This window comes from Xenopus tropicalis, chromosome 1, assembly GCF_000004195.4.
Source record: "Xenopus tropicalis strain Nigerian chromosome 1, UCB_Xtro_10.0, whole genome shotgun sequence".
In the NCBI taxonomy this organism is placed as follows: domain Eukaryota; kingdom Metazoa; phylum Chordata; class Amphibia; order Anura; family Pipidae; genus Xenopus; species Xenopus tropicalis.
In genome coordinates, this window is record NC_030677.2 from 163,035,447 (window position 1) to 163,054,318 (window position 18,872).

Below are 18,872 nucleotides of genomic sequence, written 5' to 3' on the forward strand. Positions count from 1 at the left end.
TAAAGTCACGTGCAGTTTTTATATTTAAATGTCAAATATTAATGTTATGAGAGACAAAATAATCTTTACTGTTGGTTAATAATAATTAACTGGTGAAATATAACAGATTAACACAGATCTATACTTTCCTTATTAAAACATATTTATTTCTCATCCAGAGTTAACTTTTTAACTTATACGCTGAATAGTATATCACAGAAAGAATGGTCTTTATATACCTTCAGGTCTTCTATAAGTGGATGTGGCGTCCATCTCTTCTCAGATGACTGATAATTTCTAAATTCTTGCTCAGCGGAATAAATGTACACTTCTATAAACTGCTTTAGTTTTTGGTACAGATCCAGAGCCTCCCCAGAGAGGTCATCAGGAGAAAGAATAAGGCCACCCCTTGAAGAGGAGTACAGAGAAGCCTTAGGCAATGTAGGAAAGGCTGTCTTTGGGGATCCCCTTTGTTTAGCCATTCTACTAAATGTACTGTATGACCTTGATGATGGGTTGTTAGAATTTGTTCCTGATTGAGCATTGAAGATCCGAAATCCTTCCTTTGTTGCAAAATCCCAAGCTATGTCAGCCATAACATCCACAAGTTTCCCACCACTTGATGCATCTGACGAACTAGCCTGTCCTGCAAGAGGTTACAGTGTGACATTTTATTTTCAAACAAACCTTTTATGCCTCAACCATGAGCATGGGATATCTAAGAGAAAATTAACTTGTTCTTTTGTGTTTCCAATACATGCAAAATTCACAATTACTTCACATCGTTTTAACTATTTACATAAAATATGCAGATATCCCAATTCATAATAAGATGTAAAATAAAAGATAAGGGTCAGTACAGCGAGTGCTCTTCGATGTTATCTGGAATCATAAAAAGAAACAAGTAGCCAGTAACATACTTTACAGACCCAAGCTCAGTGGGGGTTCTAGGGTTCCCAAACACATTCATATTGAAGATAATTCTACACCTAACCATTGCTAGGCCAGATAAACAATGGGTGGAGATTGAAAAAGCTACTCTAAACCCAGCTCGTATGCACTCAAATGCTCATATGGGCTAAAACAACTCCAGATGAGCAAAAACTCAACTGTCAATTGCAAACTACCAAGGGCCTCCTCACAACCTGGAGAAGAGTTAAAGAACATAGCTTTTTAAGATTAATCTGTCCCTGTACTCCCACTTAAAGCATTGCAGAGGGAAATTCTTTTCCTCTCCCTATAAAACTGGGAAGCCCAAGGCATCGCCACACCAGGTGCATTATACCACAGAAACCACATCCAATCGCATGAATAATTAGTACACCACTAATCTCCACCACAGGCAGACCATTATAAATACCAACAGGTGAGACACTCCCTGAGATCTCAAGGAAATATTTGTATATTAAAAAAAATTGTATATTAGATCAACACTCCCCAAGTATGATATCAACACTGTACAGACTATGTAAATGAAATATTCAGAAGGTAAAAGCAAACATATGACCATCTGGGAAACAGAACTTAAAAATACAATTGGAACTTTTGGACTAGGAAGTCCAAAAAAGTGTCAGAGGTGCCACCAGATGTGGCAATCACTTGGAGCAGTATACAGGTATGAGATCTGTTATCTGGAAACCTGTTATCCAGAAATTTCCGGAATTATGGAAGGGCCATCACCCATATACTCCATTACAAGCAAATAATTCTAATTTTTAAAAATTATTCCTTTTTTCTCTGTAGCACCTTGTACTTGATCCCAACTAAGCTATAATTAATCCTTATTGGAGGCAAAACAATCCTATAGCGTTTATTTAATGTTTAAATAATGTTTGCGTAGACTTAAGGTATCCAGTGCTAGACTGTTTGACCCCCTACCTTCCTGTACTAACACACTGTTCTCTACCCCACAACCCTTGACAGAAAATTACTGATAATACAATAACTGATGTACATAATTAAGACGTCAGTGTTCTCTATAAATCAAAACTCAATAAAAATCTATTAAAATAAAATAAAAGATAAGGTTATCACTTCATTGTATGGTGTGCTATTCTTGGATATCCATTAGAAAATGTGCTATTCTTAAAAAATGGTAATTTTACTTTAGCTGTTTGTATGTGTTTGTATCTGTATGTGTTCATGTTATAGGATGTGCCGTATGACATCAGAATCCCTGTCTAGCATTTGTTGTTCCATGGCAACAACACAACAGGATACAAGTGTGATATCTGCCAAGATGTATTATACCTTTACTTACCTATAATGCTACCTATTGTTTGAATAATTTTTATCTGTGCAAGAGCTTAGGTATAATTATTATGAACCTTTATTTATATTGATTTGAAACACTGCTACAAAACCCTCTGTTTATTTGGTCACAGCAGAGTTCAGAACATATTCAGATAAAAATACCATTTCAAGCTTCAGATAACCAACAAAATAACATGTATAATAAGAATAAATGAGTATTAATTTAAATGAATGTTTGTGTTGTTAAATTTATTTGGTCTACCTGTGAGTGAACGTTTGTATACACCCTGTAATATAGCTGCCACCCTAAAAAAGGAGAATGCCATGTAGAAATTCCAGTTGCGAATCTTTGGTATTCCCATATTGTTGCAGTACTGTTGAAAATATTCTTCAGTTGTGGGAATCCCAAGTGCTGCGAGATCACAGTTTTTTAGGCCTAAAAAAAGAAGCAATACAGTAGTTAAAAGGTTATGTGGTTTGCCTCCACTAGGTGGAAGCAGAGCATTGTCTTGCAGTTTTGATCCATTATACATTATCACATGAAATCATACAATTATTATCATACTTTATTTATAAACTGGCAACATATTCTACAGCACTGTACAATGAATTGGCAAGAACACAAACAAATATGAAAGACAGAAACAGTTACAAATGACGCAATCATTACTATCATCATTACATAATCATCCTATTGGCTTCATTTTTTTACGTTACTTTATGCGGTAATCTTTGCTTAGTTTGGTAATCAAGCTGGTGGGCAATACTGGGCTGATTTGAATGTAGATCGTTCAGTCAAGATGCCATGGCATGGGGGAATAGGACATGTGGGTCAGCCCCACATTCAGAGCCTCAATGTGGTTCTTGACAAACAAGATTTTATATTCAGCCCAATCTATACCTGAATAGTGAAAATTTATTGCAACAGGGAAATTGTTATTTATAAAATCATTTCCAACCTTGCCTGGAGACTCTTGACTTTAGAGGTGATGTCAAGGGGCATTTTAAATACTTCAATGGCCTATATAGGGGCATTCACTGAACTGGAATCTGCACCAGAGCTAGCTACATCAGATAAAACAAAACAAATAATTTTCACTGAAAGTATGCCATTTTACCCAGCTCTGTCAGTTAATAAATATATTAGTGCAGTTCTAGCCACAAATATTCTACTTCTAGTTGCATTTACCTCTTACAGAGTATAATGCTCTGCTTTGAGAAAATAATTATATGTGAACCTTATTTATACCTTTTTGAATTGGAAGATCAGGAGGGAGGTAATGAGCCAAGCAGTTGTAAGCCACATCAGAAATAGGATCCCCCAATGTGGACAATTCCCAGTCCAAAATACCAAGAACCTCAGGTTCCTCTGGGTGAAAAATTAAATTATCCAACCTGTATCCAGAAATGAAATAAAAACATAAAACATAATAATAAATACAACAAAAAATAAAATAAGCATAATACACTGATACTGTATTATGACCGCAAGTGCAGCTGAAAGGCTAAATTCTCCATAGTCAGTTGCAAGAAAAATCCCAATCATTAAAGGTGCTCTTTGCATTTCCATACAGTTGCACTTGGGTACTGCCATACTCCTGTACCAAATGAACTGCAGGTTTATCTACTGACATACAGGAACCCTGAAGCTACTATTCTCTCTCCAAGGCTGCAGTAGCTCGAGGGTTCCCAGAGCAGAATGTGCAGTGCGCTTGTGAAAGTGAATAGTGCAGATGCAGTTTTGATGGTGAGCATCATAAGCGGCACCATTCGGATTTAGGAAATTTTAAATGGACAGTATACACCCCTTTTTTAACATAAGTTAAATAAACAGGGTTTGTACTGAACATAATTTTTGCCTACTTAAATACCTGGGTTTCTGGTATTTATGGTAACTAAACAAGACTATGAAGCCAGTTTCACTTTCCAGTAGCAGTTCCTGTCACTTCTAGTCCAAAATAACCTTTAAAGAAGCTGATAAAAATAATAACCAGTCCACTGAGAAGCCCCCAAATAATAAGCTCCTTAGGGCTCTGGCACACGAGGAGATTTGTCGCCGGCGATTTTTAAAAGAGCGACTTGGCGACAAGACGAGCGACAAGACGCCAATGCTAAATCAATGGAAATCGCCAAAACATACGAGGCTACTTCAAATCGCCCGCTGTTTCAAATCGCACACAGACCCTTTTCTGAGCGACTTGAGTAAACATGAGGGGGGGTTAACTGTTGAGTGGTACCATGGGTAGCAGATCGCCTGGAGCTCAACTCGCATGAAATCTCTTCGTGGGTATTGTCGTGGCGACTTGTCTCCAAAGCGCCAGGGGGAAAAAACGCAGGCGACAAATCTCCTTGTGTGCCAGAGCCCTTAAGGGTAAAGACACGCTGGGCTACTAGTAGCAGCTACTTTTCAAGGCTACTAAACTCCAGAAAATACCCTGCCATAGACAATACTGAGAATTGCCTTTGCTAAAACACACGTAAAGACAATTATCAGTAAATGATCAGCATTGTCTTTTTTAGTAGCCATGCCAAGTAGCTGCTACTAGTAGCTGTGTTTCTTCACCCTAAAGGTTACTTCTTAGGGCTCTGGCACACGGGAGATTAGTCGCCCGCGACAAATCTCCCTGTTCGCGGGCGACTAATCTCCCTGAAATGCCATCCCACCGACAAAAATGTAAATGGCCGGTGGGATGGCACACGCGGCGGCGCGATTTCGCGCAAATCGCCGAAGTTGCCTCGCGAGGCTTTTTTGGCGATTTGCGCGAAATCGCGCCACCGCGTGTGCCATCCCACCGGCCATTTACATTTTCGTCGGTGGGATGGCATTTCAGGGAGATTAGTCGCCCGCGAACAGGGAGATTTGTCGCGGGCGACTAATTTCCCGTGTGCCAGAGCCCTTAGATGAGGGAGAGGTCTGTTTATTTAAAGGCAGATAAAAAACTCTAAAAATAACTTCCCTGTATTTTTTGTAAAAAAAGTAGGGAAAATAGGATTTTTTGTCATTTCAACTCTTTCAATTTCAAGCCTTATGTAATGCGCCAATTTTTGGCAACTTTTAAAAGAATACTGTTGAAACAAATCGGTTAATAGCGCTTCTCCAGCAGAATCCTGCGTTGAAATGCAGTTTTCAAAAACACAAGAGAGTTATTTATATTTAATTTTGAAATTTCACATGGGGCTAGCAATATTCTTCATTTCCCAGGGTGACACAGCTATGTGACCTGTGCTCTGAAAACTTCAGTCACACTTTACTGCTAAGCTGAAAGTTGGAGTGTCATCACCCCACCTCCCTTACCTCCCTAGCAGCTGATCAGCAGAACAATGGGAATGTAGCAAGATAGCAGCTCCCAGTATCAGAATAGCACTCAGTAGTAAGAAATCCAAGTCCGGCTTGGGAATCTCAGAAAAATCCTTCAGGGCATGAGTCTGCTCAGCTCTCTACTCTCTCCCTTCTACTTCTCCTGCTCCCCCTCCCATCAGAATTCTCTTTCACTCCAATCTGAGCTACCTGCAGCTAGAGCTGCAGCACCGAAGCTTCTGAGACCAAGCTAAAATGGCAGCAGCTATCTTAAACAAACAGTGGGAGCTTCTATTGCTGAATAAATATAATGTTCTATTGGCTCAAAATACCAAAATGCCTTTCCTTCTCCTTTAAAGACAACTGGACTGAAACATAATTTTTTAGTGGCTGTAACACATTTAATTATTGTGTAAAATTCTTTCTCTGCACTGCAAGTTTATTATTAGAGATCGCTCTTAAGCTAATGGCACAGGGGCTGTTTATACGTAGGTCAAGAAACAGCCAGAAGGCATTTTCTATTAATAAGGCAATGTTAGAAATTGAATTGTACCTGAAGTCTCCATGTACTACTGTCGTTTTCTGTTCCTTGGGTAGATGCTGTGGGAGCCACTCAATCAGCCTCTCCATAGCTGGGATGGTATGGGTCTCACTAAGTCTATACTGCTTAGTCCAAATCTGAACTTGACGCTGAATATAAGCTCCTAAATGTAAGCCATCATAATAATTAAGATTAAAAGTTAAAATGAAAAAGCATATGAAATTAGGGCACAATTTTGTTAAACATAAAGAAAAAATATTGATTTATATCTAATGCCAGTACATTCGACTAATCTCAATGCTACACATGTAAGATATACATATAAAATAAAATTTAGACCAAGAATATATAACTTAAAATGAAAGTATCTTTTATAATTTATAGACATTTATTCTCCTGGTGTACATTTGTGTCCTTTGTTTATCTTTTTCATTCCTTGGCCTGTGGCCAGCAATCACAGAGGTCACATTATATTTTCCAGCAGACTCACAGCAAAGCGCAGAGCACTCTACTGAAGATCTGTGGGAATGAACCACTTTCTGTAGTGGTGGGAATTCCATGCACAAAGGGAAATATACAATGTAACCAGAGCACTGATATTGTGAAATATATTTCAAAGTTATCTAATGACTGCTATGCCAGCAGAGCAACATCTGGCTTGGAGCTCCATATTCCACACACAATTACTATAGTGAAGGTAAATTAAGTTTCCTCATACAATAGAACTTGCATTGTATTTCACAATACTAGTTAGCCTTTTCTTTAAGACATTGAAAACACCCATCACTTTTACCATGTTTTCCATAATCCTCTACTCCAGCTGCCTTGATATCCACACTATGGACTTTACACAAAGCTTGATTCATTGCTGAGTATATTGCACAACGCTGTTTTTTTTCCATTCCAGGTAAGGCAGGATTTTTGAAGATGCGTCCAGTTAAATACTCCATAACATAGAATGGAGTGCCAATAATGCTAAAAAGAATGCAAATGTGTTTCTTTTAGAAGCCAGAATTAAAAAGACAGCTGGAATATATAATAGTGTTGGTGTAACATACTACTAAGCTCATACCTGGAATCTTCACAAAGACTGAGCACTCTTGGAACAGGAACACCAGCCTCACTAAGGGCTTTCATTATCCTAAAAAAGAATTTTATGCTATAACAAATTTAACTGTTTTATGCAGTTTGTTTTGAATATAACCAATGTACCATTATAAACCTTACTACAAGAAGGTAAAATATGCAAGTGAATCCGTGATTTTGTACAGTTTTTGGACACGCCTACACTAATCATAATGTGAATTATAGGGTTTCCAGCTAATGAGCTATTAGGATGGACAAGCCTAGTTATATATATAGTGCTACTATTTATATGCAGTGCTGTAAATACAATCAGAAACTGGAGAAAAAGCAATTTGCCAAAGGACACAGTATGACATTTTTTTTTTTATAATATAGATTACTGTTTTATAATATCCCTAGTAAATAATGTAATTCAGTTGCCCGGGCTTAAATCTGCTGCCATCGGGGGGTACTGCAGTCAGGGGCCACATGATAGAGAGGGGCTCCAGGATGGAAAGGTCATGAAAGGGAAATCTGGGTGGATTGTGGGCAGAATTTTGGCAGAATTGGTGCATGAACAGATCAGGGTAAGGGCTTTAAGTTAGAAGGGCTTATTTGTTTTTATTGAGATCTATTTTAATTGTTGGCTGGGCCGACCACTCAAGGGTCTTGGTCCCCTGGAGGTGGGCCCCACTAAATTAGTTGTAAGGGGATTATAATTACTGATAGTGGCCCTGCATTGTCCAAATCATGTATTCAGAGAATCCCTAATGACAAGATAATTCTCTTGCAAATCAAAATAAATTCTACAAAAAACTATACAAATTATGTATGGTGCAAGTGATTTTCAAATTTTGCTAAATCACAAATAAAGGTATTGGATCTGTTATCTAAAATGTTTAGTACCTGGGGGCTTCCAGAAAATAGGTCTTTTCATACTGCAGGGCGATTTACATGAAGTTATGTTATCTTAGTTAAAAGAGGCCACCACCCAAAAGCTGTTTTTTATTACAAAAATATACAAGATACTGCTTACAAAAGCAGTTTTATTTACAAATAGCTTATATATAATGCATATTGGATATAAGCAACAAAGCAAATCAATCAAAAATAATGAAAGGTTTCTAGATAACTGGCATAACTCTTAGAAAAATACATCTTTAGTGCAGGTATGGGACCTGTTATCAAGAATGCTTGGGACCTGGGGTTTTGCAGATAAGGGATCTTTCCGTAATTTGGATCTCCATACCTTAGTCTACTAAGTCTACTAAAAAAGCATTTAAATATTGAATAACCCCAATAGGATTGTCTTGCCTCCAATAAGGATTCATTATATCTTAGTTGGGATCAAGTACAAGGTACTATTTTATTATTACAGAGAAAAAGGAAATCATTTTCAAAAATTAGAATTATTTGCTTATAATGGAGTCTATGGGAAACAGCCTTTTCTGTAATTCGGAACTTTCTGGAAACGCGTTTCTGGATAACGGATCCCATACTTGTATTTGGTTAAATCAAAAATATCATGTATGTTGTGTGGCTTTACATTACTAACATGGGCAACTAAAGACAACATTTTTTTTCTCAAAAAAGCTGTTTATTTTAGTTGTCAACCTCCAATTCAAACAAGCAAGTGCAGTCCAAAAAAGATTTAGCATTCAGCCTGAGGTTAAAGGGCACCTATTACCCTAAAATTGCTTCCTCCACCAGAGGTGCAGGCTAATCGAGCCTGTACTCAGGTTAGGGGAACTAGGGCACCGGCGGTGGCCTAGCACCGGCGGTGACTGTTTTTCGAATAAAAAACTGTTTCCCCTAACCAGAGTGCAGCTCTATTAGCCCACACCTCTGGTGGGGGAAGCAAATTTAGTGTGATAGTTGCATTTTAAGAAATGTTTCAGCACAGTCTAAAACTTTATGGATCTGGTACATCAGGAATATCGGACTGTACATAGATAAATTACCTATATTCTCTCTCAACAGCATGTGCTGCAGGTAGGAGTTTCCCTGGAGGTTTTTTCCGCAACACAAATTCCTTTTCATTAAATTTGACATAGTATGTGGGGTTAGACTGTCCATGACTGAACTGTCGGACAGTAAGTTGGTCTGCAAGTTATCAGATGAAAAAATTAGCAATTTTTCTTTTTTGCATTGCACGCCATACCAGCAAAACATAGCATAAGAATTCTGTCATCTGTACGCAAAACATAACATAAGAATTCTGTCATCTGTACATAATAAGTTCAAACATCTTCAAATGATTTTAGTTAAATTATACTTTTCTTGCTATATTAGCAAATCTACCATTACACTTTCCTTACTTGGCATCTACTTTGCAAGACATAGTCTGAAATGGTATAAAACACCACAGCTCATGAGGTAATATTTTAATGGTACAACACAAGTTTGCTTTGGGACTTATTTATGACAGGGCAGCAGTCTTCTCTGCAGCTGCTACAGTATTTAAAAACAAACAACTAAACAATGTTTCTGGATCAGCACAGAAAATGCTTAATAGATAAGTAAACCTTTAAAATAGGTGTATGTACTATGCTATTCTAAGGACTTTTGCAATTTACATTTACACATCTTTCCTAACAAGAAGAATATCAAATCAGCCCTTGTTATTTCTCCTGACAATTTCCACAGCATGAGCATGGTTAGAAACAGAACAGCAGAGCTGTTGTGACAAAACTCATTTAGAATGACAGTACTTTAACCCTTAATATCTTGGAATTAAAAAAAATAAATAAAATTGTTCAGAATAGCACTCTCATCAATTTTACATTCACTTATTTTAAAGGTTTACTTATACTTAATTGCTGCAATTAGTATGCTAGGGACTAGGGCCATGCTATTTCAGGTATGGGACCTTTTACTCAGAAGTCTCATGACCAGGGGTTTTCCAGATAAGGGATCTTTCTGTAATTTGGATCTCCATAAATTCCATAAATTAAGTTTGATAAAAATAATTATTGAATAAACCCAATAAGATTGTTTTGCCTCCAATAAAGATTAATTATATCTTAGTTGGGATCAAGTACAAGGTACTGTTTTATAATTACAGAGAAAAAGGAAATCATTTTTAAAAATTATAATTATTTGCTTATAATGGAGTCTATGGGAGATGGCCCTTCCGTAATTCGGAACTTTCTGGATAACGTGTTTCCAGATATGGGATCCCATACCTGTACTGTAAGCCTGAAGATGGCACGCGCACTGCTCTTGTACCTTATAATATAATGCTGAACCAACAAGGAATGTCCATGAACTGTCAATGCAGGAAGCAATTGGTTTACTAAATGCTTGTGCTAACCATTACAATACTGCTAAAAGCCAAGAAAAGAAAAAAAGACACAAAATACCATGTGTTGTACGGTGCAGTAAATAAATATCAGCACATATACAACTGAAATACAAAATACTATATTATTTGAGTACCTGATATTCTTTCCCCTAAAATGTTTTCCAGATACTTCTTCAAAGTATCTCTTGGAATTTCCATTGCTGGTCTTACAGAACGAGTGTTTGGAACAAAGTCTTTTAATGAGAATCCTAACTGCTTTTCTAATTGCTCAAGAGATTCTCTTGGATCATCCACCTGTATTTATTTAAAATACATTAAAAGGGAAACCTATTATAGCAACTTATAATATGCTCAGTCTCTAAGTAGGGTTTAGCTTAATTAATAATAATAATAATAATTTAATTATATATTGTAGTAAATACTGCTACACCATAAACACTCCCCTTTAAAACTTCTCAAAGTTGCCAGCCAAAATTCTGAAAAATCCATAGGTAATTGATAGACAGAGAGATACTTAGCATCTGTCCAAGTGTGTGGTGACATATCTTCTTCTGTACAGAAAAATTGTCAGTACTTAATGCTTTTATTGTGCCATGTGTCTAGCATCTGACTAATCACAATTACTTTTTTATATTTAAAAGTCAAACAATAATATGCTTTATGCTGATTCCCCCATTTATTGGATTAAAGCAAAATGCAGCTCAACCTAAGAGTAAACAAACCATATAAACCTTTGGGCCTGGGTGTGAAGAGTCAATCTGCTATAGATTCAGTTTGAAATCAGCATGCAAATAAAGAAACAACTCAGCGGCTTTTGTTGGTGGCCCAGGTACATTGCCCCGAGCCCTTAGATTGGGGTGAGATAAACACTCAAAACGGCAAGCACTCTCAAGAAGACCACGACAGGAGAAAAGGTTTATTTCATATGGTTAATTTTTGACGCATTGCATAACGTATGACTACTTATCTAATGATACAAAATGCATAAGGGGATTTTTTATTTTTACCCTATGAAATAAACATTGTTTTTATCTCCAGCTGTGGTCTTCTTGAGAGTGCTTGCTCATTTGTGATTTTGAGTGATTCCCTCAGTTATGCCTGGCATAAAAAATACTGTGCAAAGTTGTCACAAATAGATTTTTGAATAATTTACTGTATTGTCAGGGTGGAATCTAAAAGGTCTGCCAACAGTCAGACACACTGCTCTGGGCCACTGGCTTTGGAAGTCCAGATGTGATCCAGTGACTGTTGCCAAGAATTCATGTAGATGACAGTTTATCCATTCCTGTATAATTTCCTGGGTTAACTTATACTTGAATTTGTACTTGTTACCTTTCCATTGCTGAGGGAAGGGGGTGCCACATCACTAGTGCAGAGAGCACAATTGCATTCTCTGAACAAGAAGTACTGAATAACTTGTTTCATCACAGGAAATTCTGCTCTTAAAGCAGGATTTTTCACTTTAAAATTAACTTTTATTATGACAAAGACATTGATATTCTAAGACTCCTTTCAATTGGTTTACATTTTTTTTTATTTTTTTGTGGCTTTTCAGTTATTTAGTTTTGTTCAGCACCTCTCCAGTTTGAAATTTCAGCAGCTATCTGGTTGATAGGGTCTTGTTTACCTTACTGGAATAAGAATAGGAGAGGGACTGAAAAAAAGGATAAAAAGTATTAATAATAATAAAATTGTAAGCTCACAGAGCAATAGTTTTTAGATTTCTAGGACTACTGGGGACAGTGACCAGGGAATAATAATAATAATATTAATAATTAAGACCAATTGCAAAGTTGCTAGGAATAAGATATGCTATAACATATTAAATTTAAATTAAAGGTGAACAACCCCTTTAAGGTTACTGCTCCTGGTATCTTGTGGGGTGCTGCCTTGTCTCATGGCAGGGAGTACCTGAGGAGGGTCCAGACTAAAGCAAGAAAAACACAATAACTGAAAGAACGTTGAACAAAAAGTTGATCTGCCATATACCCTAGACAAATACAGGTATAGTATTAAAAGCAAGAGCAAATATTTAGGGGCACATTTACTAACCCACGAACAGGCCGAATGCGTCCGATTGCATTTTTTTCGTAATGATCGGTATTTGGCGATTTTTCGGAAAATTATTGCGACTTTTTTGTTGCCATTCCGAATGTTGCGCAAAATCTGGCGATTTTGACGTAGCGTTAAAACTTGCGCGAAAAGTCGTGCCTTTTTCGTAGCCATTCCGAAAGTTGAGCAAAATGTTGCGATTTTTTCGTAGCGTTCGGATTCATTAAAGCTTCAGTATGGTGACTTTTCTTGGGCCAGGTTGGAGCTGCAGGGTGCCATTGAGTCCTATGGGAGGCTTCCAAAATCATGCTAAGTCTGAAAGTTTCGCCCGCCGCTTACGAGCGCTCAATACGAAAAAGTCGTGACAAGATACGAGCAAATCATAATGGCTACGAAAAACTCGCGTTTTTTCACGCAAATCGTATTGGTAACGAAAAAGTTGTGACAATTTCCGAAAAGTCGTAAAGGCACCGAAAAAATCGCAAAAAATACGAAAAAGTCGCAAAATGTTCGTTTTCCAATCGGAATTTTTCCAATTCGGATTTGAATTCGTGTCTTAGTAAATCAGCCCCATAGAGAACAAGTAGGGTGCATTAAATAGTGTACTTTATAAGTATGTTTTGAATTCATAATTTGTTTCCATTTTTACTGCCTTTGTGGAATATTTAAGTCACATAAATTAAACTTGCATATCCTCTTATAGCATCTAATAAGAAGTCTCATCTGAGGATAAAAGCAATAAAAATAAATATGAAAAGAATTATAAAAGGTGTTAAAAAGCTGCAGTTGTTTAAGAGAAAATAAACAGAAGAAAAACGCTAGATGACATGGGGTATCTTATATACTCTGTACACAAACAGTCTATGCTATGTCTAGCATAAAAGTGCAACCAGTCACTTAAAAACAATAGTAATGACACTCCATATATTCACCAAATGCAGTTTTATAGGGTGTCTGTGTTTCAGATTTCAGGATCTCCCTCTATATGTAAATACCCAAAGTAAAACTGCTAAAGAGAGAAAAATCTCTCGCCAAGATTTTCCACAATGGTACAGCAAAAGACTTATTATCATTATTATTAGTGGTCTCTACATCATAATTAAAAACAAAACTGAGTTCTTAACATGTATACTTATAAAAATGGGTCCTAGCCCCCCAACTCACCTTTATTGTACTAAAGCCTAGCTGTGCAGCAGCTCTTACATTCTGTTCAAGATCATCTAAGAAGATAGAATCTCTCGGCTGAACACCTAGCCGTTCCACGCAAAGCTGATAGATCTGAGGGCTTGGTTTACATACACCTTCAATGCAAGACTCAACAATCTAAAGGATATTAAAAGATTAGGCTGAAAATATAAAATTTACATTTACAAAATATGTTGTCACTTGATTAATATGTGGTGGTGGTGGTAATAATAATGTAAGAATAATCACCAGTGATACAATAAAATATCCACGTACCACATCAAACTGTGAACGATTCAAAGGCAGAAAACTTTCTCCACTATGTAAAAAGAAGTTGTTGCTTAAAACAGCAATTTTGAGACCCTCAGAACGGATACACTGTATGGCCTGGGTCATGCATGAATGCTGTTCTATCATTGGCCCACTTGTGAAATCTGTAAGGAATCTGAAAATTGGGACAGGGGAACCAGCCTAGAAAACAAAAATAAAGGTCATTATTTGGTATGGGAAAGACAATATCTTAGATACAATGATGCCACTTAGCATTTTGCTCGGTCACCATGACACCTGTCCTTACAAAGGCAAATTAGTAAGTTTAGATTTTATTTAAAAAAGCTAAACAATACTGAGATTTTTAAATGAAACTGACTATGCATATCTTAATACAATACAAGCATGGTTATCCACTAATAGTTATTAGTTATTTGGACTCTTTGCTGATAGCTACAGGTATGGGACCCATTATCCAGAATGCTTATGACTTGGCATTTTCTGGATAAGGAATCTTCCTGTAATTTGGATATCTATACCTTAAGTCTGCTAAAAATAATTTAAACATTAAAGAAACCCAATTGGATTGTTTTGCCTTCAATAAGGATTAATTGTATCTTGGTTGGCATCAAAAGGAAGGTACTATTTTATTATAACAGAGAAAAAGAAAATCATTTTTAAATATTTGAATTATTTGCTTATAATAAGTCTATGTGAGATGGAATTGCAGTAATTCTGAACTTTCTGGATAAGGGGTTTCTGATAACATATGCCATACCAGAACTGAACTTTTTGGGATAACTCCTACCTTCCATATTTCAGACATCCAGGACTTCATACTGAGTCCTAGGAGTAAAATACCTTGAGGGTCTCATTTTTAAATCTGGATTTTATTCACATCAGGAACTCTCCCAAAAACACAACCAACACAATCTCCCAATATACAAATATTTTAATCTTAGACATGCTTTCAAAGCTCAGTTCTTCTCTTTACAGCCACAGTTCAAGTTTCAACATTTGGTGGGCATCCTACACTCCCCCATACCATTTAGGTTAACTTTGTTATTTTGTCAGTTTGTCTTGACCTCTGTCCTCAAGCTTATGAAGCTGTATGACCTTATGAAGTACAGATGGTTTCAGGCAATGCCTGATTTGACCAAGGGGGTCTGAGAGAAAAAAACTGACAATTGTGATTAATTATTTATCTTTTTTGGGAGACACCTTAGTTAATAACACATTATTAAACATTAATTAAACTGACCACAGAGGTCCAAGGCACCCAAATCAATTTTAACAAAATCTTGGCTCCATGGTGGCTCCACAACCTCCAAGACTATTAGTTAATCCTATTGTGTTCAAAGGGAATCACAGGAAAGTGCCTGTCTACTTTTTACATAACTTTCACCTGAAAACACACATTCAAATATTCTCAGGAAAAAACAGCGAAGGATGTCTGCCACAGACCTTAGACTCATGAGAATTCCTTGCTATTGATTTTTTTAGCAGGCAGACAAGTGCCCTACCCTAATAGTGCAGCCTGTTATTACAATTAATGTAATCCTAGTCACCAGCAGTAAAAATGCTTGTTAGCATTTTTGCAAATGTCAGTCTATATGGCCATGTATTGCAGTTAAAGGAGAAGGAAAGGCTAATAAAGTGTTAATCTCAAGCTGCAGGCATACCTTCAGTATTCCCATATTTCTCCTGTTCAGATGATCAGAAGCGTCATAGGAAAAAAAGACGCTGAGCTCTGTAAAGGAAATTCCCATAATGGCATGCTGCTGTACACGCACAATTTGTAAGACTATAAGAAAGATTTCTGCTGATTGGCTCAGATAACACATTCTTAGCATTCTTAAGGAAGGGGCCAGGAGAGGGGAGAGAGCTGTGCAGACTCTGGCACAGGAAAAAAAAAGACAAGAAATCCTGTTTCTTTTGACAGAGGGCTTAGTGCAGGGTTTCTATGAGTGCTTGTGGCTGTATTTGCATAGCCCTTTGTGACAAAACTTACTTAGATTTTACCTTTCCTTCTTCTTTGATGCATAATTTGTACAATTTCAACTGATATAATCATTATCAGGCTGAATTTGAATATTTTAAAGAATAATTCTGAAGGTGATAAGTTTTTTGGGGTTTTTTTTTAAAGGTTAGGTATTTCATTTCAAACTACAGAAGCCTATATTTCTTTGGTAAAGTAAAGAATACTACAGAAAACTGAAATAATTACATTTGAAAAAATTTAAGCAAATAAACTCACAATATTTGAACACTGCTCCCCAAAATGCTCTACAAATAGTTCTGCAGTCAATTCTCCTCTCATAAACTTCATCCAAGGTCCACTGTGTCCACCTGTTCGTATGGCTTGCTTTAATGTTCCAGATGGAACTTTGTTACAAATTTCCCACTCTATATGCAAAATAAACACATTTAGGAAAACACGCCCCCTTGCCTCATGTGGAAATTGTGCAGGAATAGATTTAAATCTGGAATGCACCATCAAGCTAGAAGACTCAAAATTACCAAGAAATGTACTATGCAAGCAGAATAAAATTACCACAACATTTTAAAAATTAAACAATGTGCATAAATCCACAGCATTATAGATTGTGATATACTGCAAGGATTCTGTATTTTCCCTCTCAGCAAGATAACCAAGTTATGGTTTCTTCCATTTATTTTTTGTTAAACATTTACAGTAATAAGTGAAGCTATAGTTATTCCATTTATTGATCCTTCTATGTGTATTTGCTTCTGAAGGCAACAGAGAGAACTGCTGTAGTACTCTCAGTAATAGCAAGAAATAACCTACATTGCTCTGTTGTTCCAGCTATAGAGAATGACACATCATAGGCAAGCAACAAGCTCAGTAAGGAAAAATATGCTTTGCAGAAAAAATAGAACATAAACCCATTTGTAATTAGGATTTTTTTTTTCTAAATCTTACACAGAGTGTTCAGATTGTTTTAGTAGATGTCAAAACTAAAAACTAATATACTTGATTTTTCTTGACAGTTTTAAAGGGAATGTAAACCCAAAAATAACATTTTGCCCACTAAAGGAAAACTTAATTCTAAGGATAGTGCCACACCAGATGATTTTCAGCCTGCGGATAAATGCAGGCCGAGAATCAGCCCCTATGCTTGCCTCAGTATGCCCTCAGTATGCTGATTCTAGGCCTGCATTTATCATCAGGCTGAGAATCAGCCTGTTGTGGCAGTATCCTGAGGAACTTCCCAGATACATTATTAGTTTCAAATGTATTTGTAAATGTAACTGCTACTGAAAACAGAAACTGTCTTCCCCTTGCTGTTTACTGCAATAGTAGCTCTGGCTTTTGAAACAATGTAGAACAAGGCAGCTGATTAACACTCCTCTCGTGGCTGGAAGAGACTTTTGCTGCATTGTTTCTAGAGTCAGAACAAGCAGTGTAGACAGGTACAGACATACTGCTTTGAATTCCAGCAGTATATACAAATAACTTTAAAACCACTGATATTTTATAATAAATGCATATCACAAAGTTCCTTAGAATTAAACTTTCTTTCATTATTAGGCAGAAATTTTGTTTTGGGTTATGTCCCCTCTATGGGCTCATACTCACAAGTGCTTTCTCTGTGTTTACAAACGCATGATGAGTGCGAAAAGATGCATATATTGTATTTATATGCAGCTTTTAAAACACAGCTAAGCGTATTTTTGTCAGTTCCAAATGCAAACCTCTATTCTACTAAATAATGAATGTGCGTCCAGCGCAAGAAAACGCAGCATCTTGCATCTAAAAAAAAAAGAGATGAAAAACTAGTAGAGTAAAACGCAACTCTGACCACTCGTGAGTATAACCAGGCAGAATATAATGAAATCAATTAGCAACTGTGTTTAGGTACACTCAAACATGCGTTTCAAACACATGTGGACTAAAAAAACACTTATGAGTACAAGTCCTAATAATAAAATTCTAAATAAAAAAGGATGAATCCTCTTGTTGTCAGGGGACAGTGGCCATAAGGGGTAATGACTGTAGTGGAAGCACATAGGAAATTAGTAGTTTGGTCTGTAGAACATTGGTGCAGTTGCAAGCAGGCATGGCCTCTTAATTCCCTTTGACTGTCAGTAGACAGCATAGCCACAGACCCTTGTGCTACCTAGACAAAAAAAAACTTTAACTGCTGCAGAAAGAACATGTAATTTTATTGTTACAACTGCAATTAAAAGTAATCAAAAGTATTTTATAAAGTGCTTTGTGTTGTGAAATACTAACACAATCTGCTTACTTTGTGTCACTGTATAGTTCCCCTTTATTATTATTTAAATTTAGCAGCAAAAGGCAGATTATAATTATTAGTCTTGTATTCTTGTTTGGTTTAGTCTGGATGACAATACATTGCATTGCAATTTAATTCACATATGCATCACGTAGGTTTACCTTTTATCATTCTATAAGGTGACGGAAGCAGCACACCTCCCATATCAAAAATAACAGCCTTATACCCTTTTGACACAGTATGGTTCCATCTTATTGAACTACTCTGTTGAAAAAGAAAGCTCCTCCATATTGCAGTTGCCTTTGTGTAGCTCAGGCAGGATGTTTTTAGAACTCTGCTTATCATCATTACATCACCTGTGTAAACAGAAAAAAGTCACTTTTGTTTTAATTTAGCCATTTTACCTTTTCAACCTATTTGCTATTTTTTAAAGCATATACTTGTAATTACAGTAAGAGCGAAGACACACGGAGTTACTTAGTAGTAGCTACTTGTCAGGGCTACTAAATGCCAGAGAATACCCTGCCATTGACAATACTGAGAATTGTCTCTGCTAAAACACACATAGAGACAGTTATCAGTAAATGATCAGCATTGTCTATTTTAGTAGTTGTGGCAAGTAGCTGCTACTAGTAGCTCTGTGTGTCTTCACCCTTAATGCTA

The 18,872-nt window shown here is 36.7% G+C and overlaps 1 protein-coding gene across 1 annotated transcript in view; it reads right to left on the reverse strand.

Moving 5' to 3' along the window:
- acad10 (acyl-CoA dehydrogenase family member 10) overlaps nt 1-18,872 on the reverse strand; it is a 35,828-nt gene that overhangs the window by 15,498 nt on the left and 1,458 nt on the right. The window contains exons 2-13 of the mRNA XM_004910509.4: nt 18,371-18,565; nt 16,205-16,353; nt 13,954-14,148; nt 13,657-13,815; nt 10,575-10,734; nt 9,098-9,239; nt 7,144-7,212; nt 6,865-7,046; nt 6,084-6,234; nt 3,482-3,627; nt 2,495-2,668; nt 219-625 (exon numbers count right to left, since the gene is read on the reverse strand). Coding sequence (XP_004910566.1) covers nt 219-625; nt 2,495-2,668; nt 3,482-3,627; nt 6,084-6,234; nt 6,865-7,046; nt 7,144-7,212; nt 9,098-9,239; nt 10,575-10,734; nt 13,657-13,815; nt 13,954-14,148; nt 16,205-16,353; nt 18,371-18,557 — 2,121 coding nt within the window. The 5' untranslated portion in view covers nt 18,558-18,565. The remainder of the gene's footprint in view (nt 1-218; nt 626-2,494; nt 2,669-3,481; nt 3,628-6,083; nt 6,235-6,864; nt 7,047-7,143; nt 7,213-9,097; nt 9,240-10,574; nt 10,735-13,656; nt 13,816-13,953; nt 14,149-16,204; nt 16,354-18,370; nt 18,566-18,872) is intronic.